Source organism: Agelaius tricolor, unplaced genomic scaffold, assembly GCF_023055355.1.
Source record: "Agelaius tricolor isolate 1412-34295 unplaced genomic scaffold, bAgeTri1.0.p SCAF_26, whole genome shotgun sequence".
Classification (NCBI taxonomy): Eukaryota; Metazoa; Chordata; class Aves; order Passeriformes; family Icteridae; genus Agelaius; species Agelaius tricolor.
The window spans coordinates 3,797,105-3,823,106 of record NW_027269286.1 but is presented as its reverse complement, the minus strand read 5'-3'; the positions used below and the strand labels follow the sequence as shown (position 1 = coordinate 3,823,106).

Below are 26,002 nucleotides of genomic sequence, written 5' to 3'. Positions count from 1 at the left end.
AGTTTCGTTTATAGAGCTGGTAAATGAACATCTGTATATAATAGTGTTTTTTGTCTGAGCTCCCTTTGTAGTGAGTTTATGTAGACTGTGTGTATGTTTGTGTGTCTGTATGTATATAAGGCACATTCTTCAAACATATTGGGTATTCTTTTGATTTTTCTGAAAGCTTACAAACACAAACCAGATTTCTTTTCAACAGGGGAAGCAACTCTTTACTTATTCAATAGTGGTGCACAGCAGCTGTTTGAAGTAAAAGCTTTTCACGAGGAACGTCGTTCCTGGTTTATAGGTCAGACTGTTCAACAGGGTGAGTTGGATAATGTGTCTTTCCCCCATCTTTAACTAATGTTTGTACACAGACCTTCCCTCTTTCTTCTAGTAAATTTACAGGTGTTTTTCCTTGTTTGAGACATGCTGCATCATATCCCCACCTTCTGATAGACTCATTTGCCATATGGATTTAACCAGGGCTGGGGGCTTTGTCATTTCTCTTTAAAAGGTTGCCTTTGGCAGCCTCAATTAGACTGATGTTCATTTGTCATTTTTTGAAGGGGGAAGGAGGGGTAAGTAATTCAGTTGTGTTTAAACTGAAGTGCCATAAAATAGTTAGCTTTCCTTGTCAATCACACCAGCAAGTCTTCTGTGTAAGTTTATATGTATTGTCCTATGGGAAAGAAAAGAAAGGGCTGGAAGGCCTTAGCTAGCTAAGCAAAGTGGTGTGTTAGAGCTCCAAGCACTGGAATGTATGGTCTTGTGTTCTTTAAATTGCCTCTGTAGTCCCCAGCCTAAGTGCTGAGTTCTCAGGAGAGGTCTGAAGCTGCTATTTCAGGGTTCTCTCTGAAGGGGGCTGGTCTGTAATATCCTGGACATTCTCTGATCCTGTTCACCTTTGTGAAAATGAGGAGGAAGCTTGTGTAACTTGCTTGGGATGGCTTTCACAATCCATTTTCAGTAAGGATGTTATTGTAGCAGTCTTTCTCTGCCAGCATGTCCACAGACCAGCATGTCCATAAGTATTAATTCAGGAGATTAAGGTATATTTGTTTTATTCCTTTACATTAGAGAAAAGTCCATTTATAGTAATAAATAAAAGCAACCCTTCCAGATATATGCCTTCTTTAACAGTGATATCCCAAAGTGTGTGCTAACTTTTAAACATTCTCTGCAGGCACATAAAGCAGTGCAAGCAGTATGTCTCTGAGCTTTTCCTTGCTCTGTCTTGGGGGTGAGCCAACAGACTGGGTCTGCTCCCTGCTCCCAATTATGTCCACATTGTATTCTCTCTCCCTTTCTAACCTTTATTTTGGCCCTTGGGAAACAGTTGCCTTAAGAAATCATGCCCTCAGTTTTCTTTTAAAAATACAGTAGAAAAATTGTTCCTGAATGTTAGGGCTGCTGTATCCCTGAAAGGGTCAGGAGAAGAACAATAAAAAAAAAATCTGTGTGTTTGCAGTTAAAACAATTTATCTGGTTATCTGCAGAGAAGGGCAGAGGTCTTTATACACTTCTAGTGAGTCTGAATCTTTAGAACAAACAAAAATAACTCCTCCTGGAGGCTGGGTGGAAAGCATTTAAATGGAAGCTTTTAGAAAGTGGCTAGTGGGTCTTTTTCCTTCCAATTTCAATATCAAAGCTTTCGTGTTTGTAAGTAGCCCTGATGCTTGCCGTGCCTCACACTGAGCATCATGTTGGCAATACACATGGTAGGTTGGATATCAGCTTTGCCCAAAACACATTCTTCCCACATGATCTTATGTTAGTTTTAGGGCCATCATAATAGGATTTCCTTTTCTTTAATTATCTTAATCATGTGATTTAAAACAAAAATAATTACATTTATTTGCTTTTGGTTTGCTAATTGCTGTCAAATTGTCATCAATTATTTGGTCTCATTAGTGAATTTCCTTGATCTTACATTGTTTCAATTATCTGCAGTTGTACAAAAGGCCTGACTAAGCCATTGTCCTGCAATGAACTCCAGATGGGCAGAGGTGTCTGTTTCAGTGGGAGACCAAGTTCTTCCTTTGTGTGTAACCTTGAATGCAGCACTCTGAGCCATGTATTCTGATCTAAGTTTATTTTGTTCCATTAGGAGACTGCATCAGATTCTCCCTTTGCAGATGAAGGCAGCTCTCACTTAACTAGCCCTTGAAATTCTTTCTTGTCCTGCCTGTCTCTTCTGCCAGTGCAGTGTTACCTTGCCTAGTGTTAGAGGTGGAGCACTGCTGAATATCTCTGGTGTACCAATCCAATTTCTGTTGCCCCCAAATCTGCCAATAGAGGGCAGCTTCAATTTTGCTGGTTTTAATACAGGCCAGAAAAAAGGCAAAACTCAGAGTATACAAAGCAGAAGTCCTGAAGTGAAGTTTGTGTTTTGGTTTGGTGGGTAGAGAATAGAGTTATATCTGTATTTTTAATATGAAATTACAAATACTATTTTTCTGTTTTTTTTATTAAAATATTGGGATTCTTATTAAAAAAAAAAAGTTGTTCACACTCCTAAAAAACATCCTAAAGCCCCAAAAAGTCATTATATTGTGGAAACTTACTTTTGCATATCTGTCACCTAGATGGGCGCCTGCTGTTTGTTACACCAATGGACCCCCTATTTCTGATACTTTACTACCTCATAAAGGCAGACAAAGAGGTAAGCCTACTTTATTTTTTCTTCTGGAATTCTCAGGACAAAACATTATTTCTGACTTCAGTTCTGCAGAAGCTATGTTAATTTTACAAAGAGTGGCTTTCCATAATAATGGAAATTTAATTTGCTTTTAAAGCAGTATTATCTTAATACCTAGAAGTATTTTGTTTCCATCAAGTTTTTTGGTTGGTAAATTATGCTACAAGAGTCAGCTTTCAATCTCAGCAAGCACTAATCACCTTCTTTTTTTTAGAGAAGAGAATCTCTTTTGTCTTTTTGTGGGAGCCTGTCCCAGAACTATTGAATTTAAAATGCTGACATGTCATCAGATCAAAACAAACTAGTGCCCTTTCTGAGGCATCAGTAAAATGGTTATTTTGGGAAAGAAGGGGAAAAGAAAGAATAATTTGGATGCTATGGAGGAGGAAGGAGGAACATTTCTGTGGCAGTTTGATCTTGAAAGGAAACAACAACATTTGTAGAGATGCCATATCATAGAACAGCAATGGGATGACTGAGTATCCAAAAGTTGGGTAATTAAAAAATGGGTTCATTGGTTTGTTGTGGGTGTAGCAAAACCTCACTTAAATTTCTGAAATATATCAAAAGTTGGAGGCAAATTTTCTGATATTTTTTAATAAGCAGCCTTTGAAAAAAGGGGCACAAAATAATATTGAAATGTTGATTTTTTTGTTGTTTTTTTGCTTGTTTGTTTTGTTTTGTGGAGACAATGCACTCTGTGCATCCTAAGACGTTTTGCTCTAAAGAATTTCTACAAGGTTGCTTGCTATTTTCTGCTTTAGATTGCAAGTGGAGAATGCAAGAGAAAAAATTATTTATGGTGAAGATATAAAGTCACCTTATACTTTTGTAATAGTAACTTACTGTTCTGTTGTGATTTTTTAATTATTTAAGGTATAGGGTGTGCAGATACTCTGTATTTCGCTGGTCAGGCTGGTCAATCAGAAGAGGTCATTCCACAAGTAGTTCAGTTTGTTCCCTGGGCACTGCACTCTGAATTCATCACTCCTTTGAAAGCTTTATATCAAACTTAAATTAGGGAAGTAGTAAATCTCTCTTTATGTGGGGTGGTGTTGAGGTAGCCTGAGTAAAGGACAGCTACTGCTGCTGTTTCTGTGCATGGGAAGAGTCCTGTGCTGCCCTTCACTTTTTCAGTACATTGTTTTCTAGGTTTTCTGGTTTTCTAGGCCAGGCATGATGCCAGATAAATGCATAGAGCTGTTGTGGGTCCTAAAAAAGGGCAAATGCTTTCCTGCAGCACCTTGCCTAAGTTAGTGTATTCTGCAGTCTTGTGGCAAGGTTAGCCTGAATGCAGCGCAGTCACTTCCAGCTTGAACTAATGGACATCACTGGATATCATAGAATCATCCTTTGCACTGTCCTTTGATTTTGATAGTGTGATGCAGGATTGCTTTGTGTGTCTCTGAGCAGAGCCATCTCCTATACAGCACCTTTCTTGGCGTAGGCTCTGTGCCCATGCATGAGGTAAATGCAGCTGTCTTGCTTTGGGATACAAGCAGGTCAGTTATCTGTAAGAAAGAGCTTATTGCAGTTTTATTTTTGTGTCTCCTTAAGTCTTTTTGCCACAGTTATTGTGCCTTTTCCCTTTTAAGGAGAAGAAACCCTCTAAATACTTTCTCGGTTCTGCTTTTTTTGTGTTTGTTTGGGACTTTTTTTCTTGTTTTTATTGTGATTTAACAATAGATGGTTACTTTTATTAAGCCTCTGAGTGTCTAGAAAGAGAATTAATTAATAATGAAAGCACTGTACCCCAAGTGGGTTTTTTCATGCTGACCAGTATAATGAGTTCAGCCTTGTCTGCAGAGACCACGCACTCTCTAAGCATGAGAAGTTCACAGACTCTTTGTACTGATGCACTAAAGGATCTTTCCAAAGGGAAGGTTGCCAGTTGTGCCAAACCATGCTGAATGATTATGCATTGTTTGGCAATGGCAAAATTTGTTTGATGGTTCTGTCATGTGTGGGGCTATTTAAGTTGTGCCAAAATCACTTTATATCCCTACTCTGGCCAAACTGGAATTGACTTTGCAGAGGTGAAAGGTTAATACTGTGTTCCAGAAGCTGCCCTGCTCCTTTGAGATTTATCTTTGTGGAAGGAAAAGCAAAATTTGAATGGAAGTTATGACACTGGGTTTAATCCAACAGGTTTTGGTCTAAAACACTATTGGCACACACTGACTACTGTGTCTTATGTCATCTTCCAAAAAATCCTGCTGTACTTCACATTAGTTTCTCCCTATGTTGTTTTAAATTTGGCCTTTTAAGCGCAGTGTTTGAAGAGTTCAGCATTTTGCAGGTATTTACTGGTCTGAAATAAATATTTATAGCTTGCTTTGTAATCAGTTTCTGAATGTGTCATGTGTTACCATTCAAAATACGATCTTCTTTAAATCCTTTATTTTAAAGCTATGGCCATTGCATGCATATATATTTATATACATATGTGTAGTGTGTATATATGTGTCTTAACATTTTAGTAATGCTTTTGTAATCCCTTTGATGTATTTTCAGCAGCAAGGAAAGTTCCAGCCACTTGATCAAGTTGTGCTAGACTCAGAATACCCTAGCTGCCCACTGCTGCTGAAGTGTGCAGATGTTAAACAGTACATACAGCACGTAACAGAAGAAAAAGGTGAAAAAATGGGGTGGGAGGGGAGGGAGGACAAATAAAAAAAGACTCAATTTGTTAGTGTCACCTCATTACAAGATAGATTTAAATATTGTTTTTTGCTTTACCAAACAACTGAAGTGCTGGACACAGCTGTACTTTAAAAACAGAAGCTTAGGCTTAGAGCTTGTCATTGCAGTCTTGTGAATAGAAATATGTGGATCTCAGATTATCTGCTGCAAGTCTGAAAATCTCATGGAGTCTTGCTGCTAGGTGTCATACAAATGATAAACCAATCATAGCTGGCTTCTTGACATTATTGTATATGTTGTGAAGTCTCTTTGACTTGGATCAGAATCTTACATCTCTTTCAATTCTTTATTTAGTGTAGGATGGTCTGGCATGGAAAAGGTCCATTTTACTTTTTTTAATCCTTTGTCTCAAACCATTGAAACAAGTAGAAAAAAGCTGGAGAAGAAGAAATATGCTGTTGAGAAAGAAGAACACAAATTTTCTGGCATTGCATAATTTAGTTTTGTGGGTTTAAGCTTAAAGACTTAATTGTTTTAAAATACAAAAATTGATTGGGATGCATATGTATATGAGTGAGAAAACTCAAATGGAAAAAGTTAGCAAGCTATCAATTCTGTACATAGTTTCCTCAGCCTTTGCTCAGAATTCCCTTTGGTGTCGGGGCTTTCGTTTTATTTGAGGACAATATATGCTTTCTAGGGAAGGGACAGGAGCGTGACATTATTTTTGTAGGTTTGCAGATACACAAAATGTGCAAGACCTCGGTTTTTATTTTCAGTCCTTTAAATAGCATTCTACTTAGGCTTGCTAACTCCCTGATAGGGAATGGAGATTTCCCTGCATGCACATGGAGACCTGCAGGAGAACATACAGGAATCTTTTGCACCACCAAATGCAAAAGGAGTAAGCTGTCTGATTCTTATGCACCAGAGCTGCTCCAAGCAGTTGAGATTTAAGTTAAAAGATAGATTGAAAGCTACAAACATTAAGAATTTGCTTTCAAGAAGCAAGCTGACCCTTATCATTCATATATATATATATAAGAAGAAATATTTTGATGATCTACAGATAATTGGGAAGTGGCTAAGGAAAGGTGATGAAAAAATAGTGTCTGCTAAGTAAAAGACCAGACCTCCTTCTAGCTGTATAGAACATTAAGGTGTTTGTGAGGGGTGGAAGCTGTAAGTTAATTTAGGTGAACAAGTTTAAGTGTTTTGAGCTTTTTATGGTGCATGTGCAGTAGGGTAGGGAAGTTGCACTTGAACTTCAGGGCAGGACATGTTTCTGTTGAAAATGCTCACTTTCACAAGGGAGCAGAAAATCTAGGTAGCAAGGCTGTTGTCACATTCTCTTTGGGACTGGAGTAGTTGGAATTATGTGCTTCCATAAACACATAACTGTGGAGTAATATTACTATTCCTCCTGCATTTCCAAAAGAGCCTACAGAAACATTTAGTTACATTTTGTATAATTTTGGACCAAACAATCTTTTTCTTTGGGTGACTTCTGACTTTTGAGTAGGCTTCTCTAGGATAGGGGCATCTGAAAAGCAAAACCCTTTTTGCCTTCTCATGAAGTGACAAGTATTTCCATTAAAAAGTATTTTTAAGCTTTCAGGCAATTGCTGTGCCCTACAGCTTGTGTAACATGGTAGCCAGGGTGAGAGAAGAGCTGTTAAACTTCTGTGTACACAATGACAACACCATCAAGGTTGGATGAAACCTTCAAGATTGTCAATCCGAGTGTCAACCTAGCACTACCATAATCACTCCTAAACCGTATTTCCAAGTGCCACATCCAGACTTCTCTTGAACGCTTCCAGAGACTGTGATTCCACCATTGACCTGGGCACTTTATTCCAAGGCCTGATCACCATTCCAGTGAACAAATTCTTCTAATATCTGATGCAAACATCTCCTGGTGCAACTTAAGGCCATTTCCTTTTGTCCTTTCACTTGAGACATGGCAGAAGAAACCAACCCCCACTTCAGTGCAACTCCTTTCTGTTTCTGTTAGGTGTAGAGAGCAACAAGGTCCCCCCTGAGCCTCATTGAAAGTAAACACCCCCAGCACCTTCAGCTGCTCCTCATCAGACAGTGCTCCAGACCCTTTACCAGCTATGTTGCCCTTCTCTGGACACACTCCAGCACCCCAGTGTCCTTCTTCTAGTAAGGGGCCCAGAACTGGAGGTGTGGCCTCATCAGTGCTGATGGGGACAGTCACTGCCCTGCTCCTGCTGGCCACCCTATACCTGATACAGGCCAGGATGCATTGGCCTTCTTGGCCACCTGGGCACACTGCTGGATCATATTCAGCCCCTGTTGACCAGCACTTCCAGATCCCTTCCTGCTGAGCAGCTTTTCAGCCACTCTGCCCCCAGCCTGCAGTGCTGCAGAGGTTTGTTGTTTGTTGACCCAAGTGCAGGACCTGGCATTTGTCCATGTTGAGCCTCATGCTATTAGGTCTCAGCTCATCAATCCAACCTTTCCAGATTCCTCTGCAGAGCCTTCCTACCCTGCAGCAGGTCAACACTCCTGCCCAGCTTGCTGTTGTCTGTGAACTGAGGGTGCACTCAATCCCCCCATATAGATTATTGATAAAGATATTAGGTAAAGAATTGGCCCTGGGGTCACTAGTGGCTGGCTCCCAGCTGGATGTAGCACAGTTCTCTGGGCCTGGCCATCCAGACTGGTTTTTACCCAGTGTAGAGGGTACCTGTCCAAGCCATGAGCTGACAGTGTCAAATGCTTTCCAGAAGTGTAGATAGACAACATGCACAGCCTTTCCCTCATCCACTAAGGAGATCACATTATCATAATGGAGGTCAGGTTGGTTGCCCATCTCAGAAGGGGAAAAATGGAGCCACATCCTTTTGGCTGTCATACTTGAGTCTGCATAGGAACTTAGGACAAGGTCTGGATTTTTTTTTGAAGGGGCACTTCCTCCAAACAACAGTAAAGCCTTTGGGCAGTATTTATGTTCCCAAAACAAAAGTTTTTTTTAAAGTCTTTGCTATAGACAAGATCTTGTGTCTTGGTCTAACTTCTGTATCCATTCTGATACTGTATTTGCAGTTATTATCCATCTGGGATCATCTTTCCATAAACTGTATTCTCTTAGTAGTGAAGATGCTTCACTGCTTGGTTTTTTCCATTTTAAGTAATCTATTATGTACACCCATAAGTTTGTGTCATTTTGCCAACAAATTGTATTAGCTATTAAAGGTGTGTTCGCTTCCTGGGTTTTGTTTTGAAATGTGAGGTCAACAATGCTTTTGTCATAAAAGCTGTACACACACGCACCCATCATCTTTATGTGATGTTCTTGGATTTTCCCAGGCATGTACCTGCCTGTACATGCTACTTCTTTTCTTGTTCAGGTTTGGATTGGGTTACAGTGGAGCTTGTTCTTAGGATTTCTTTCTTTTTATAGAACACCAAGAGTACTGTTATGCAACAAACCCCTTGGCACTTTCTTGCCTGTCATGCACACATCACCTTTCTGTTTAATCCACTTCTATGTGTTTCATATTCTCATGTCTTTTATTGCTTGTTAAAAATACCAGCATTATGACTTCAGGTACTCACTGTTTCTGGCTCTTAAGAGCTTTTGTCCACTTTGTAGCCTTTCTCATTTTAGGAGTAGAGCATTAGGGCAAGAAATACCAGTTGCGTTAAGGCTTCTGCAGCTCTGTTCTGCTTGACAGAACTTAACAACATAATTATTTCACTCTTCATTTAGTCTTAAGACTTTTAACATCTGTCTAAGAAATTCTTACCCCAGAGCACTCACAGTTTACACTTACTGAATTAGCAGAAAATCCAGCTTCCCTGGCCTCATTCTTGAAGGGCACTGAAAATTCATTTAGTTGAATTAAATTCTGAATTACCTGCTTTAGTAGTTGTGGAAAGGGTGTGTTACAGCTCACTAAGTCTGGGTGAGGCAGGTTGTTTGCTAATAAATTTTGACATTGGATTGAATGTACAGTAGAGAGGGTTTAAGAAAGGGTTATGAATTCCAGTTCTAGAGTGTTACTCTTTGTTTCATTTTGCTAGGCAAAAGCTGCACTATGATCTTGTCTGATGTGATTAACATGAAGAGCCAAGAAAACTTACCTGATTAGAAGAACTAAATAATATTGCCAAGCTTGTATTCCCAGGAGGTAGGAAAAAAGGGGCCCTATAAGTTTCAGAGTTATGGAAAACACTGAGAAAATGGATTTTAAAATGTGCTTTAGGCAGTTTGCTCAACAATACATCAGGGAAACTTCCAAGTCTACATAGCGATTACCCGATCACTGAACATATTATTTAATTGTAGAACCACTTATATTCCATCTGTATTTCTCAAACCCAATCTTTCCAGATGTCTCAGACCAGTTTTATAGGCACCAGACACATTAGGGAACAAAAGGCTTTCCAATATATACTCATATTATCAAATGTAGTCACTAACTCTCACCAATATCAAATGTGCATCACATGTTAAATCCACGTTCCAATATTGAATCCTTTTGTCAGCAGTTTGTGACTTTCATAACTCACTTTAATTCTTCAGAGGTCTCGAATATTGTCAGTTTCTAGGGTTTAATAGTCAAAACTGTCAAGCACACAAAATATTTTCAAACAAAGTGATCTCTGAAGGGTTCAGTGTAATTATTTTTCACATGTTTTAATGAAAATGGCTTCACAGTTCTACATTTCCTTTCCCTGAGTCACTCTGAATCATGCTGTTGTGGGGGAGTCTGCCTGGGAATCCAGACTAGAATTACTTTTCAGCATGGGTTGGGGGATGGGGCCCAGAGGATGTCCCTTCCTCAAACTTTCTTAGATAAGAGAGGAATCCATGAATTGTACTCACTGTGCTTGAACCCAAACCACGTTAGCCCTTTGAGAAGCAGGTTCAAGTATCCAGAGAGTTTCTCCATTTCTGCTCCTTTTCTTTCAGAGCTTCTAAGTCCTAAAGCCTGCAGCCAGCAATGTCACAGCTAATTGTTTTACCTGCAGCTCATCATTAAACAAAGTGTACATTAGTGTATTTTTTTCATTTTTGCTCTGAAGAATTTTTGCATTTTGCTATTATACAACTATTGAGAGAGATTTAAACTTTTATCTTGCAAGCAGCTTTCCTTGACCTCTCCATACCCCCTGCCATGCATGCAGAAAGAGCACATAATAGTTCACTGTTAGTGTGCAATTTGGAAGAGCCAAGATAAACCCCAAAGAAGGAAATGCTGAAGGAATCATAAATAATATGTTGTTGTTTGCCAGGGGAGAAGGAAAATCCATGAAATGAGTGTTGGAATATGACACTGTATCAGTAAATGACATGAAACAGATGTAGGTATTTATGGGAATGGTATACAGGAGATCAAAACTTACTGAAATACCTGTTAAAGAAAAGGACTGAAGCAGCAGGCTCCAAAATCTCCTGTGAAATCTTATTAGGCATCTGATTCCATTTCCCAAATGTGGCTTTCTGTGAGTTAACATTGAATTTTTATACTGAAATTTCCCTGAGCCTTTGTAATTGTCTCTTTTGCCTGGATGTTTTGAACGGATGTATCTCCAGATCACATGTGAATAGCAAGTGCTCATGATGCCCTCGTTATCACAGGGGAAGCACTCTCCAGAATTCTTATATCATCAAGTTAATTTGTGTTGCTCCATAAATCATAAGTGAATCATGTACTTCCTCCCACAAGGAGTGAGTTTCACTATTTTGGATTCTGTATTTTCTTTTAACATTTTATTGAATCATGTAAAAGGGGGATAGAAGTAAAAATCCTGTTTTAGTCACTCTGACATGAGAGAGGAGAACTGATAGGGAAAGGGTTTATAGAAGAGGTGGATGGTTTGGCTTCAGTAACCAACTCTCTGTCCTGGTCCCTTACTAGGTGCTGAAATCCAGTACATAAAGATTTAAGATAATCTGTTGTTTAAAAAAAAATAAAATTGTGGAACCATAATTTTGTGTTATAAGTTGCGTAGTTAAAATCACCAGTCTGGTGACACAGGGCAGTGAAGGTGAAGTGAAGCTACAAGGGCTCGAGAAGAATCTTAGTGAATAAGAGAACCCAAGATTGCACATAAATAAATAAAATCTGTGCTTTGCTGGATTAGGTCCTAATTAAAGAACTGTCAGATTGTCCAGACTTGTTCATATCAGCTCAGTCTGTTTATTTTTTTTTTTTGCTTCCAATATTTTTTAAACTTATTGTCCTGATATCAAACATGTGCAAGATGCAAATTAACTTTTATATTCTATCTACAAGTTAAAAGATTTTAAAGGTACTGAAAATGCAATCCAAACCAGACATGACATTTTTCCCCTTGCTTGTTTTTTCTCAGAGATTGGCAGTCAGAAATTCCACAAATACAGCCGAGAGAAGACACTGAAGTGGTTAAAGAAAAAGGTATTGTGTTTCGCTTTTGCTTTAAAAATTGCTATTTGTTTAAAATGGAAATGCTTTTTAGCTTGTCCATATTTGCATTGGAGCCATGTGCTGTGCCTCAGTTCAAGGTACGTGTCCTGTCCAAGAAGGACAGACATCACAGTAAAGTTGCTCCACTTGGGAATGTGATCAGGTGTTAGAGATATTAACAAGCTTGTTGCATTTCTCTTTTTGACGGGACTGGCCATGAAAGGGGCTTATATGGGGTGTGGGTAGGAAGAAGATGTGTCAGTTTATTGCTGTGGGCTTTGCATAAGGTGAGGGGCTTGCTTTTGCTTTGTCCCTTTCATAGATGGGCTAGAGGAGGGTTTTAATTGTTACAGTTTCTAAATTCTGCTGTGCTTTGAAGCTGACAGAACTACCTTGGTTTTGTGCTACAAATGTGTTTCCTGAAGTTTTGGCAGAGTTCACTCAGAATGGTCCTGGTTTGGTTGCTATTATCCTGATCCAATCATGCTGTTCAAGAGGCCTGTAGAGTTTGCCAGTAATAAACTAGTGTTAAAGCTAAGCTTGATGGGGTCTTTGTTTCGGTATAAAGTCAATTTCATTTGACTCATGCACATGTGCCCTTAACATGATGCCGATCTATAGAAAAAGAGGTTGTGCATCACATGATGAGGAGGCCTTGTCATTTAAATTAATCAATTCAAGCACAAAATCTGGTCCACTTTCTGCAGTGATGAGGCATGGGAATGAATACCTATTTTGCAATGATTACCTGAATATTTACATGTGAACAGGTACCTGTTTGTGTTGTTGAAAATACCTTTGTCTGACAGTTCTCTCTCTGTTGGATCCAGCACATCAGTGCCCTGTAAAGTCTTTAATCTTTGATTTCCACCAGGACTGCCTTTGCCATCCTGCTGAGCTCAGGATTGTTCTCTGAGCAGGTGTATTTCTCACCTGTATAATCATGGCTGTTGAGTCTGAGTAGCTCAGCTCATCTTAGGGTGCTGCAAAAGTGGTGCTGTGTTGCCAAGGCAACATGTTCAAAGACATGCTAGTTTCTTTGGGTTTTTTGAGCTCATCTGCTAGTCATTACAAATGTATATTAAATTTCACCACAGTCCATAACTTGAGTGTTTTATATGCTTGAAACAAAATTACAAGAGCTTTGTCACTGCATTAACATGTGCATAACAATATTGATACAGGCATTTCATTCTTTGGTTTTCTGTAGGTTAATCAAACAGTGAAAGCACTTAAAAGCAACAATATATCAGTAGGTGAAAGGGTGCTTGCAAGTACATTTATCAACAGTAAACAGATCACAGATGCTCAGGAAGGTAAGAAAACTAAACATCGTAATGAATTCCATTGTTGTGAAGTCACATAAGTAGAGATAAAACACATGATTAGAAACTAAAATATATTGAAATTGGCCTTTGCAGTAAATTTATACCCTGTACAGAAGATTCCATATAAGTTGCGACTCTGTGCCTTGGCTTTTCCAAGTTCTTTGCTATATTCATCAGATGACATTGTAATTAACAATTACAGTGGTCTCAGCTGGGGTTCTCTTAGCTTCTTCATAGTTCAAGGAGGAAACATTTTTCTCAGTGAAATATTTGCTGAAGTGCTTTGCTGAATTGAGACTGTGTTAAAGAATATGACACATATTTATAATGTATATGAGTTCCCACCCAGTAAGTGTGTCTGTATTAGAACATGCTTCTTTTCATTATTATTTTTATTAGGATGCATGGAGTATTAGCATTCATAGAATTCTTCAAAATGGTGAAGGGATCGTAAGAAGTCATGGTCACAGAGAAAAGGCTTCTGGTCCAAACATTACTTCATGCAACAAATGTACAAGTTGAATGCTTTTTTGTGGGTGCACTGGCATTTTACCATCCTCAACCCACTACAAAATGCACAAATGTGTAATTATTAAGGGCAAAATTTTGATAATAGATGTATTAAATTATAACAGTCCTATTACCAAAAAGTCTCGTGGGATCCTGTTTGCTTCTATTCACCATTTTGCTGGGGAGGACAATGTTCTGAATGCTACTGACACAAAATTCTGTAGAGAAACCTGAAAATGGATTCGGAATAAAATCTTCAAATGTTAATAAAAATTAAGAACAGTTTAGAGCAAGATGAACCAAGGCAAATTGTTTCTTATTACAAAGACAGTCAGAAGTCTTCATGCTATTGAAAATTAAGACGAAACAAAGCAGCTTGCTCACAAAGTGGAAAATGAGCTACCAAGTCATGATATCAAAAGAAACAACATAAATGAGATTTACAAGGCAAATAGACAATTTTATAGAACAGAGATTGTTATATATGGTTTTTAAAAAGAGATAAAATTGCAAAAGTTGTGGCTTTAACTTCACAGTAGCTTTTCACCTTTTTCCCAACCCCTACTTTTTTAAAGAAAGAGGAAAGTGTCCTGGCAACAACCATCTTGACTATGGTTAAATACTTTTTCTCTGAAATTTATAATTAAATATTTCATCTGCAGTGGTTTTTTTTTCCACCCTGCTCTTTATTTGTAGTGACATGATTATAGTAGTCTTTTTAAAAACCTTGGGTTTTCATATTTGAGAGAGCAGCATTGAAATTGGGAATACTGGGGTCTAAAGTAAGTGAGTTTTGGAGGCAGTCCCGCTGTATGTGGCAAGGTGTATGACAGGAAGTCAAATGGGCATTACTCAACACTTATTTCTAGTAAGACTCATTTTCTTGTCTGATTTTCACTGCTGTGACAGTGCAATTTATTTCTGTATAGAATTGTTTTCATTGGGGTATTATGAAATTTCAGCACCTTAAAAATGGATGGGTATATGTAGTTAGCATCTACAGAGTTGTAGGGCAAAAATAGGGGGGGATATAACGAGAGCAAATAGGGAAGTAGGGGAGGTTTATCATATGGGACCTGACTATTTCATTCAGAAGACAAAGAAGGGAAGTGTGCAATATTCCTAATGTTTGATGAAAGATTAATAACAAGATAGGCTGATGTAAGAAAGAACATAGACTCCATAGGAGGCAAATAGTGGTATTTTTAAATTAGTAAAGGAAGATAGTGAAGATGGCTTCAAGTCAGAAATGCAAAGGGAATGTGTTTTGTATTTAGTATGAAATAATAGCAGTTGATTTGGACTCACCATTCAGTGTCATAATGCAAAGAGAGAAATTATTGGAATATTTTTCTTAAGCAGTAAATTGGACATATTAAGTGCTGAAGTGAAATTGTCTTGGGTTGGAATTATTTTGTGTTCTCTCCTGACCTCAAAGTAGGCTTAGAGAGTGAAAAATCTTTGATGAATCTAGGCAGTGAAGGAAGGAGAAGTGCAGATATGTGATAGTAAGAATTTATTATCAGTTCAACTGAAATGCGTATGCTGCTGTCAGTTTGTTAATGCTTTCTCCTTCAATGCCAGTTTGCATTGGGCTTTTCAGGTTAAAAAAAGAGAAAATGGGGAAAAAAAGATAAATTTATCTCTGGCACTAAAGTAATAGCTGTTTGCCACCTTAAGGTTGGTATGCCATGTACTTCTGAACTCTTTAAGTGTGGAGGCATATGAGCAGATAAACTGGCCTGTTGGAGTTGGAATTCAGAGGGGAGATTTTAGCTTAATATCTGTCTGGCAAATGCTTCCTGTGCATGGGTGCAGTTACCCCCTAGCAGCCTCAACAACAGCAAGTTTAAAAAATCCAGCCCATAATCAGTAAATGCTTGTGAAGAACGTGACCGGAAAAGATCTGGTTTAGGACTTTGTGTTATAAAAGGGTCACTTTTTTTCCTCAGTCTCCAGAAGAACATTTATAGCAGGAGTGCCCTGTACTGAAAACAGCTTCTAGTAGTTCATATTTCCACAGATAATTATCCTGTCTTGCCAGTGATGTTTAGATAGGCCTTGGCATTTTCTATAAAGTACTGAAAATTAAGTACAAGACTTTGAAATAGACTCATTGTCTCATCTAATTGTTTTCAGTTGAAGCCAGAAAATGTTCTTTAGTACTGAAGCCCTTGCCAAATAATTGTAAGATCCAGATGCTTTAAAATTAATGATTGCATGTTCTGTTGAGTCAGCTTTTTACTTTTGCAGGTTTTTAAAATTTAATTTCTTCGGAAAAATACACGATATCTAGTACTCTCAGAAAGTGAACAGCTTTTGTAAAGTACATGCAGCAGATATTAATAACATGTGCTGACAAAGTGAGTGTAGTAAGTCTTTACTTTTTAAATAAACCTACAAGTGTCATATAACATAAACTAGTCGAGGCAGAGAAGCATCACAGTGTATCCATTAGGAGTCTGTTGTGAGTGATTCAACCTTGTGCCTCATGGTAGCACATGCAACATGGCTAAAGCAACGTGACTTTGTAACATGAATGTTCTTTTTCTCCTCCTTCCCACTCCCTGACCTCTTCCTGAAGACTATGTACGGTATGCCCATGGGTTAATATCAGAGTATATTCCTGAAGATCTGAGTAAGGAGTTGTTAAAATATTTGGGGTAAGTATTGTTCCAACTGGCTTACAGCTTTACATGGCATGGATTAATGTCCATTTGGTCATTTCTGTTGAATACTGAGATTTGTTCATCAAGGCAGTGCAGTGAATGACACAATGAGATTATATTTGCCACACTTGAATCAAAATTTTTCAAATGTGGATTATGGGTTATTTCTTGCCTTTCCTATGGTGTTAAGAACTGTGAGCTGGGGGAGATGTAATGTTAAAGTCGGATAGGTCTGTTACCACTATTGCCTGATGAAACCCTGAGTAATGTGTCCTGTTTGAAAACAAGTGGGAGGAAAATCCAAAAGAACAGTTTGTCCAGAATTGTCAAGCACAAGCAGCAGAGCCAGAAATTGAGTCTTCATCCCCCGTCCTCTTTCCTTTTCCCTACTCACTCAATGCTCCTTGGGTTTGACTTATTTATCTCACCTGTGTTAGTTTGTATTTAAATCTGGAAGGTGAGCCAACATCCTCATCCTGGTGTTCCCTGCCAGCAGCAGACTTGGCTTGGATCATCACTGGGACTCTGCGCCTACTCATCAGTTCAGTTCTGCTCAAAGGCTTCTGTTATGGTGGCCTTTGGAAAAGTGTGCAATTTGCAGCCTGAAGCCCCATAGCTGAACAGTTTCATAAGTCAGAAATACAGTCCATGAGCTGCTTTTTTTTGCAAGTGCTTGCCATGTGTGAGCAGCTGATAACCAAAGCAGCATTCATGAAGAAGAATTTCCAAACCCTAGGTTGTGCAATTCATCTCTCTTAATTTTTAATTTAAAATCTTTTGTTCTGCAGGCTCCCAGAACTTAGAAGCCCAGCACCAGAGCCACCAGTGAAGGTAGGAGAACATTAAGATATTGATAGATGTGTTGTAAGTTAATTTTTCTGAGTTATTATTGAAACTGGACCAGACCAAGCACTGGGTACAATACATTCAGTAAGGTGGCCTCCTTGTGAAAAGCCAGTCTGAAACAAGCTCAAGAAATCTACCAGGGAACTCATATTTTTAATAAGGAATATTTTGGTTGGTTTTCCTTCTTAAAAAGGGGAGGGAAAAAGAGAGGCATATTTTATGGTTTTGGTCAACAGTCTTCTTCATACGTGTTCTGCTTATTTAGTTTTATTGAGGTTGATAGGACAATATGACCTCATACGTTTTCTTTCATATATAATTTATGAGGACCCTGAAAGGGACCTCCTGGGTCATGGATTCCCAGACAACCATGTTGAATAATCTCTCATACACTGACCATTCTTCACTGTAAGTCTCATTAGGATTTTTTATTTCCATTACTTCTCTTGGAAGAGTGTTCTATAACCTCATTCCTCTGATGCTCAGAAACCTTTCTGTAAATTCCACCTTGAATTTATTCATGGCCAATTTATTCCCCTGCCCTTTTGTGCTAACTTTATCATTGTTTTTTGAAATTGAAATGGCTCCTTTCCCTCCCTAACATTAGTTCTTTCAATGTGTAAAGGGAAAACATATATACTTTGTGTTTTCATTTTGAGAAGCCGATTTGGTTGTGTGAGATGGATTGTCCATTCCCTCATTGTGGAAACATTTCTTTACACCTATTCCAAGATGAATTCAATTGTTTCAAAGCAGGTGACCAGAAAAATGTGTAATTATTTCTGATAAAACCTTTACTCATACAATATGATGGCATTCTTCCCTTCTTGTCTTAACTAGAAATACTTTGTCCCATCACAGACTAGAATCCCATTTGCCTCTGTTGGTGTGTGATCAGATAGCTCTCTGTTGTGCTGTGAATAGTTAAGACACACAGTTGGTTTGTTTTTTTCCACTGCAGTTTCTACTTGATCAGTTCTCAGATTTACAAGAAATTCATGCAGTTAGTTTCTGTGTACATGACCTTTTGCTTCTTCTGTACATTTAATCTGGTTTTAATGTTTCCAGTCTTGAAGGTTCCCCGACTTTTTTACAGTGTTAAAAGCTCTTTAGGTGTTCATAATGCTACTCAGTGGTGTACATTCAGCAAATGATAGCATTCTATTATTATCTTTAATTAGTAATTAACTAGTAATCTCCATCTGATCCAATGGCATCCCTTTCTGCATTATTTGCCTTTGTTTCCCCTTTTCCCCAGTTTCTCACCTACCTTAAACTTCTTATGCAGTATTTGTTTTCTGTAATTTCAGCTGCTTAAGTGGCACCATGTCAAGTCCTCTGGCAATCCTTCACATTCCGTTGCCAGAAAATGTGTTATATTTGAGAAAATAAAGGCAACTTAGTAGGCATTACCTTGTTTTGATTTTAGGCTGAGACATACTGAGAGAGTTGGAGTTGTTCAGCCTGGAGAAGAGAAGGCTCCAGGGAGATCTTACAGCACCTTCCAGTACCTTAAGGGGGCTACAGGAGAGCTGGCAAGAAACTTTTTACAAGGGCATGTGGTGACAGGACAAGGGGCAATGACCTTAAGCTGAGAGAGAGTGTAGGTTTAAATTAGATGTGAAGGTGGTGAGGCAGTGGAACAGGCTGCCCAGAGATGTGAACTCCCATCCCTGGCAGTGTTCAAGGCCAGGCTGGATGGGGCTCTGAGCCACCTGGTCTAGTGGAAGGTGTTGCTGCCCATGGCAGGAGGATTGGAATTAGATGATCTTTAAGGTCCCTTCAAACCCAAACCACTCTATGATTCTGTGTTTCATTTACTTTTTAATTATTCTTCCTTGTTTCACTTTTTTCCCCACTCTCTTCTCCTGAGTCCTTTTATCACTTTTTCTCCCTTCTTATATTAAAGATGGGTCTGTGGCTATTCTGCTCTATGGTCCCTTCCTGACAGAATATACACCAGGTTCTGACTCTCATCTTGTAGCTTCTGATGCGGTCTTCCAATCGGATCAGCATACTGAGATTTACTTCTGTCCTGAATAGAGTGATTTCTATTCTCTCTTCTGCCCCTGTGCTTAACCTCTTCATTTTTATTGAAAATGATTTACTGAGGCAAAAGAGTTCTTCCATTTTGGGTCCACACATAGGTTAACTTTAATATCTATCAGATCCCTACAGTACAGCAGCTTCACTTTCTCTTTTTTAATTCCCTTTTTGCCTCTGTGGCTAAACAACCTTGTACTGTTTGTTTTAATTTCCTTTCCAAGGTCTAACTCAGCTTGACTTTTTGGCAGTTCTCACTTAGTCCCAGGATTACCTGACCCCTAAACCGATCTTTTTTTTTTTTTTATTTCCTTTCCCCTAGTCTTTTTTCCCCCCATTCATTAGAGATTTCTGCTTACACCTAGTGTCAGTTGGATTTTTTGGAGGATGAATGGGGGGTGGTGGAATGTGTGTGCATCTGTGTGAGCAAGGAGCCACATTTATAGTGTTTAGTCTGAAAAGCTTTTTCCTCCAAGATTTTCACCTTGTTTGAAGTCAAAGATCCAAAATCACTTCTTCAGTCTTTTACCTTCCAAATGTCTTCCTCACACATCAAGTCCCTTTGCTTTGCCTCAGACAAGTAAGGCATATGGTTTGCAAAGTTTGCCCCCTAGAACCAATAACTCCACTTTGGATAATCCTTTCCATTTACTTTAAACTGGGCAGCCCATGTCTGCTGAAATGAGATTACGTATCATGCTGGCCTTTCCTGCAATGTCCCTGCTACTTACTGAAACAAAGTCTAAAAAAACCCTCAGTTCTGGCTCATTCAGTGACTGTTCTGTTTAGCAGCATGTCAGCTAGCACATAGAGGAATAATTGAGCCCTACTGTTATTAATAGCATTTGTTCTCCAATGGATATCCAGAGATATGTTATTTCCATGTGGCTGGACAGTTGTTCTGGCTGCACAGTTACTTGGCCCTTTGATTCAGTTAAGAATTATCTTTATGTGTTGTAAGAAATATTAAGCACACATCAGGAGCCAATTGATAGTCATTAGCTATATAAGCATGTTAAAACAACTGTATTAAACTGCATGTGATGTACATTCCATATTGTGTACGAATAGCTCTTATACCGTTGGGATAGTTCTGAGAATCTATTTTTAAAAACAGTTTTATTTCAGCAGTTTGGTTGCAGAGGAAATGAGGCTTAGAACTGTTCAGTTGTTGGGTAGTGAGACCTTGCTAAGGATCTGATTAATTTCCAAAACACTGACCAGGGTGTGTATGATGTTTCTGTGTTTAAGTCCTTGCAACTTCAGAGATTAAAACACTCCTTTATTTCACAATCTCAGAGGAACAAGGTAGGCTTATACATGGAAACTTCGTCTCCTTCAGACTGTTTTTAATCACTTGTGTTGACATTTCTCTTCATGAGGGCAAGGTGTATTATCAGACATAATATATGATTATTCCAAAATAAGGTTCTAACATGCATTTCCTGTTTTGGAAAAATAATTGCATGTTTGTACATTACATTAAACTCTGAAGGGAGGAAAGATGTAGAAACTTCAGTGATCAGCTGAAAGGCAACAACACATTCTCTTTCTTGAACAAGAACAAGCTGGGTGCAGCCTGGTCTTTGTGATTTAATAATTAAATCAAAATTGCATGTTCCTTGTATTAATTGTAAGCCGTTGATCTTGTGTTGTAATCATCACACTGTCCAGTTTGTCAGCACAGGGAGTCTGGCTATTGGCAGATGATGAAAGACATTTACAAAGAATATGTAGGCTTTGCTACAACTAAACAGCAAATGTTTTGCTGAAATGCAAGCATTTTTGTTGTAAGTTTTAAAAACTTGTTTATCAGATTCCAAAAAGAGGAGAAAAGTAATTCTTCATTAGATTGTCATTTGAAAATGTAATCACAGCACAGTAAACAGCCTCCTAAAGAGGCTGATCCAGATTCCATTGAAATCAGAAGAAAAGGCTTCAGTTGGATCTGGTTCTAAGAGCTGAGAAATCTAGGCTGCAGACCTGACTTCTGTGCCAAACAGAGAGAGGGAGGGGGGGAGAGAGAGAGAGATATCAGAAGCACCATAAACAAAATGAATAAAACAGGATCTTAAAATGTATGGTACCATCCAAGTTGCTTGCAAAATCACTCTCTTTGGCACAAAAGCTGGGAAGGCCACGGTCTAGATTTCACAGGATATTAAGGACAGGGTAGTAATATCAGATATATAATAATAATAAAAATACAGTGTTATAAAATACTACATACTTTTTTTTTCCCTTTTGGAAACATACCAGAAAGTTTTCACCTTTAAACTAAACACATGCTCACAGTTTACGGAAAGAAATATTCATTTTTACAGCCTGATCATGTGGAGTGCTTAAAATCGTTCATGTGCATTATTTCTGAAGTTAGAAGGCACACAGCACATGCAGAGTCAAACTTCCATAATATACTGTTGGATTCAAGTGATGAATGAGCTATGGCAGTGTTTCACTCTTGCCAGCCTGTAGAAACTAATTAATTCTAAAGGTTGTGAACAAACAGACAACAGACTAAATGATGATCCACATGTGTTGGCAGATAGCTACAGCAATGGAGGTGCTGCACAGGTCCATGAGATCATAAGCACCACAGTTCCTTGACTGTCAGGCACTGACTTCCAACAGCTGCTCCAGAGGGTTCTCTAAATAGACTGACACCAAAGTCACAATCATGGCTGATTTCTAGCAGTCATTCTTCAGAAGGCTAGGAAGAAAATGCTTCCCCTGACACTGAATGCTCTCTTCTGAATGCTGTAAGGATGGTTTATATTCACATGTAGAGAAGACGATTGCAGACAGAAATCTTCCACTCTTGCTGCAGATTCTTCAGTTGATTGCCAGTCCTGTTTTGGTGCTATGGTTACATTTTAAAGCCAAAGCTTTGAACTTCCCTGTGTGTACATCATAAAAGTGGTTGACAGAGCAACTTCCTCACTCTAACATTTCAGAAAAGGAAATTGTCAGATGTCCCTGTGGAACCACAAGAAGACTATACTAAATTTAACAGCGACAATCTGAAAACCAAGAAGGTAAGCAAGCCTTGCATTCATACTTGTTTTGCTGAAGTGCAGATGAATAGCAAATACTAGCACAGAGTGCATAACTTTCTCCTTCAAAACACATCACAAATACAAAACAAATACAAAATTGTCTGACATCTGTAATTATATCTCTTTGAACTTTTCTTTCAGGTTTAATGTGACAGTTTTAATTTCGTATTCTGAACTGTTTTGTACTATCCCTGCCAGGCTGTATTTCACCAGTGAACGTTCCAGTGAGCCTCACAGACTCAGACATGTGTTAAGGTGTTTGGCTAATGTTTGCAGAGCTCTTTGAGATCTTTAGATGAGAAATCCTATGGCTTAGTGATAGCAACTGGTAAATTTCAGTAACTCAAAAAAGAAATGAAGATGGCAGCATTTACTTAAATTCCAAGGGATGCTAGGACAGGCTTTATTTTTACCTAGAAATATTGCTTGTGCACTTACTTATGTCAACTTAATGAAGTTAAGTCAACACAGAACTTAGTGATTGCCAGCTCCAACGCATGTTTGGAGGCCAATCCAAATCTGAGTCCAGCGGTGCCTGCCACTGTACTATTCCTAGGAGAGCAACAGAGATGTGAAAAGAAATAGATCCTGTCTGTGTCTGCCAAAGCTGTGAGGCTTGTACTGGCTTATTTCTCTGAACATTGAAAGAAAATGAATCTTCCTCCAATCCGTGGGGAACCGAGAAGGCCCTCTGTGCTGGTCTTGTGACCTTCAGTCTAATGCTGACTACTTGTTATCCCTTTGCAAAGAGAAGCAGCTGGTGACAGATGCATTCCTTCCTCTCCCCAAAACCCCAGATTTTTTTTTTGTACTCAGTGCTCATTCTAGTTTGGAAGTAAGAGGATTGCCCCCTAAGTGAAGTGAAGTGTAGATGTTTAAATATGCATGCTCCCCCCTCCCCACATTACATGCTTTTGAACTTAGCATAAAGATAGAAATAAACTGAGGAGAGATAATTCATTTTAACATTAAATAAGATTTACTTCTGAAGTAATAATGCACATTGATGAGAGAATCTGGGAAAGAAAAGATAGCCCTTGGACTCTGTACAGTATACTACTCTTTTTAAAATACTTTGGCAGTGGTTTTGTTTGTAGAGTAACACAGACAATCATACAGTTGTTGCCTATCTCCATCGTATCCATAACCATCTAGCTGATCCCAAGTACTATAATTGGGAAGTCCTGCAGACTGAGGAGTATCATAAAGAAAGGTCAATGCAAATTTTTCTTAATAGGGAAAGCAGCTAGAGATTTAAAATGTAACGCTTTAAAATACAAGAAAGAAAAGAGGTCGGCTCTATAAAATGTGGTTCATAAAATGTGTTTTAGGTGTAGAAGTCTGGGAAGTTGTCCCAGTGGCCTCAAAAATCTTTGGAAACGTTAGTTACCTTCTTCATTCCTAGTTCTTAATCTCTTTTCCCTTTATTTCACTGTGCATAGTCTTTGGTAGTAAATCAGTGTGAATTATTCATCATCTGTAATGCAGGTCTGTAATTCAGCCTGCTGACAGCATAATCATGAGATTGAGTCTGAGGGTAGAGAATGCATCTGTTCTATTGCATGCATTATTCCTATTAATGTACACTCAGGGATTTTCCCAAAGTAAACGTTTGATTTGGGATATCTCATCCTCCAGAAAGGAGAGATGTTGCACCTCCTTCTCCTTGTAGTTGGTTTTCTGTCTTTGTTTGAGGTTAAGTAATTCATGACAAGTATTCTTCAGTTTGAACAATGTCAAATTTGTTTTTTAATATTCTTCTCCTACTATTCAAAGCCTGCATCACATTATCTTTACGGCCGTATACTAAAAAAGCAATTCAACTTATTGTTTGACTTCTGTATTTAGGAGTTTGTAGCATCTGTTTCCCCCCTATGGAGTTGCTGTTTAACTGCTTCTGTTTATCATTTCACTCACAGGCAAACACCAAGATGTCTGCAGCACAGAAGGCTCTGGCCAAAGTTGATAAGAGCGGAATGAAATCCATTTCTGCTTTCTTCAGCTCCAAACCTAAAACATCAAAATGAAGACCTATTCTTTAAAGAATTTCATACAGTGGTTATTTTTCTGTTAAGCTAAAGAAGTCTCCTGGAGTTTTTTGTTAGTATAGTGTATGCAGGGCATGTCTGGGTATGAGTGTGATGGAGAGGTCTGTCAGCTGGCAGGGCACAGAGCTGTTGGTCCTTAGTGAGGCAAGACAGTACCATGATACCTGATTTTCCAGCCTGGATTGGGAAGATGGCTCAGCTGCATTAACATGGTGCTGTGAGCTAGAAGCAAGGCTTAGCAGGGTACTATACTGTGCTGCTGCTCCTTCTAGAGCAAGCCCAGTAAAGCCCACCATGGAGTTTTCTCCATTACACTTCATTCTAGGTCAAAAACTTGCCCACCTTTGATGATTTTTTTTTCTTAAATTCATAAGGAGCATTATTTTTTTAAAACTTTCTAAAGTTTTTTACCCAGTGTTACATCAGAGTAGGATGGCATCATTGCATTTTTATTTTGACCCAAATGTAAGCGTTGATGTAAGCATTGTCACTGGTGGTATTTTATTGAGGCAAGGATACTCTCTGTATTGGGATTTGGGGTGTTTTCAAATGCTGGAAACAAAGGCAATGAATGTCAGTGTACATGTAATGCAATAAAGTGCTTTGTGTAACAAACTTGTGTTTGCTGTATTTGCTGTATGCTTCAAAATCTAGGTTGGGTTTCAGCACATTTTTAAAGTGCTTTTGGTATTTTCCTGTATATAAATTTTAATCCTTAAAGAGTTCTGGCATCTCTTTGGCTTTACGTGATAAATCTCTTAGCGCATAGCAATATAGGGGTATTTTTATGTTTAGTTCCAAGGTCAAGAGGTCCTTACAAAAATAATCAGGGAAAAATTGATTTAAAGGCAAGAATGGGTGGGGTTTTTTTTAAGAAGCCTGTTTGGCATTGGATTCAAAAGCTTAAGTATGAGTGTCTTAGATAAGGTTTAGTTTTACAAAGTTTTGCACAAGGTAGGACTGTTACTTAAAATGCACTACCCACTCTTTTCTACGTTCTTTCATCATTACAGACTATTCCTGTGTATTTAGAGGGATAGCTGATGATGTGGCTTCCCTCAATCTCAGAATTGAAAAAGAGATGGAGTCACTGGGATCATTTGTACTGATCTAGCCAATTCTGCACAATAATCAATGTCATCCATCAGTTGTTGCACTGAGTCATTACTGCAGATCAACTACAATGTGTGTTTTTGAATGACACTCTTAAAACACATCAGTCTGCTACTTCAGCTCAGTAAAGAATCTGCTTGTATCCCTTGATCATGCAGGTTTTAGAGAAATTAGGAATTTCCCCTTTTTGAGTAACTATGCCATTTTTCCACTTCAAACTTACTTGCTGTCATTTACAACCCTTGGATTACGATGGTGTCTGTTAGGTTAAAAAGCTCTGTGGCACTCTCTTCCAGCCAGAAATGAAAGAGAAGTCTTGCCATGTGTTCTGTGCAGTTTTGTAGTTCTTGTTGGGTTTTCTGTGCCTTTCAAACTGATGTTTTTTACAAAGTGTCAGATGTAGTTTGCAAATGTGCAGAGGGTCAGCATGGCTGGAATTCCAGATAGAGGAAAATACTTGGAAATCTACAGAATTATTATCTCTGATAATAAATAGCATTTGATGACCCCAGAACAAGCAATTGTGGTTGTGAACTGGAAGGGTTAAATTCCAGAAAACAATCAACCTCCCAAATTCATGTGAGTTGAATCATGGCATGCCGAAGTGATGGCAATTTTGAAAAACACCTGTCAAAAAT

The 26,002-nt window shown here is 38.5% G+C and overlaps 1 protein-coding gene across 1 annotated transcript in view; it reads left to right on the top strand.

The window, feature by feature from the left end:
* The window catches only part of RNASEH2B (ribonuclease H2 subunit B), a 39,007-nt gene extending 14,141 nt beyond the window's left edge, over positions 1-24,866 (top strand). Inside the window, exons 3-11 of the mRNA XM_071448347.1 lie at positions 200-307; positions 2,571-2,647; positions 5,198-5,318; positions 11,678-11,742; positions 12,962-13,067; positions 16,174-16,252; positions 17,047-17,089; positions 22,102-22,182; positions 24,123-24,866. Coding sequence (XP_071304448.1) covers positions 200-307; positions 2,571-2,647; positions 5,198-5,318; positions 11,678-11,742; positions 12,962-13,067; positions 16,174-16,252; positions 17,047-17,089; positions 22,102-22,182; positions 24,123-24,230 — 788 coding nt within the window. The 3' untranslated portion in view covers positions 24,231-24,866. The remainder of the gene's footprint in view (positions 1-199; positions 308-2,570; positions 2,648-5,197; positions 5,319-11,677; positions 11,743-12,961; positions 13,068-16,173; positions 16,253-17,046; positions 17,090-22,101; positions 22,183-24,122) is intronic.
* Positions 24,867-26,002: the final 1,136 nt, after the last annotated feature.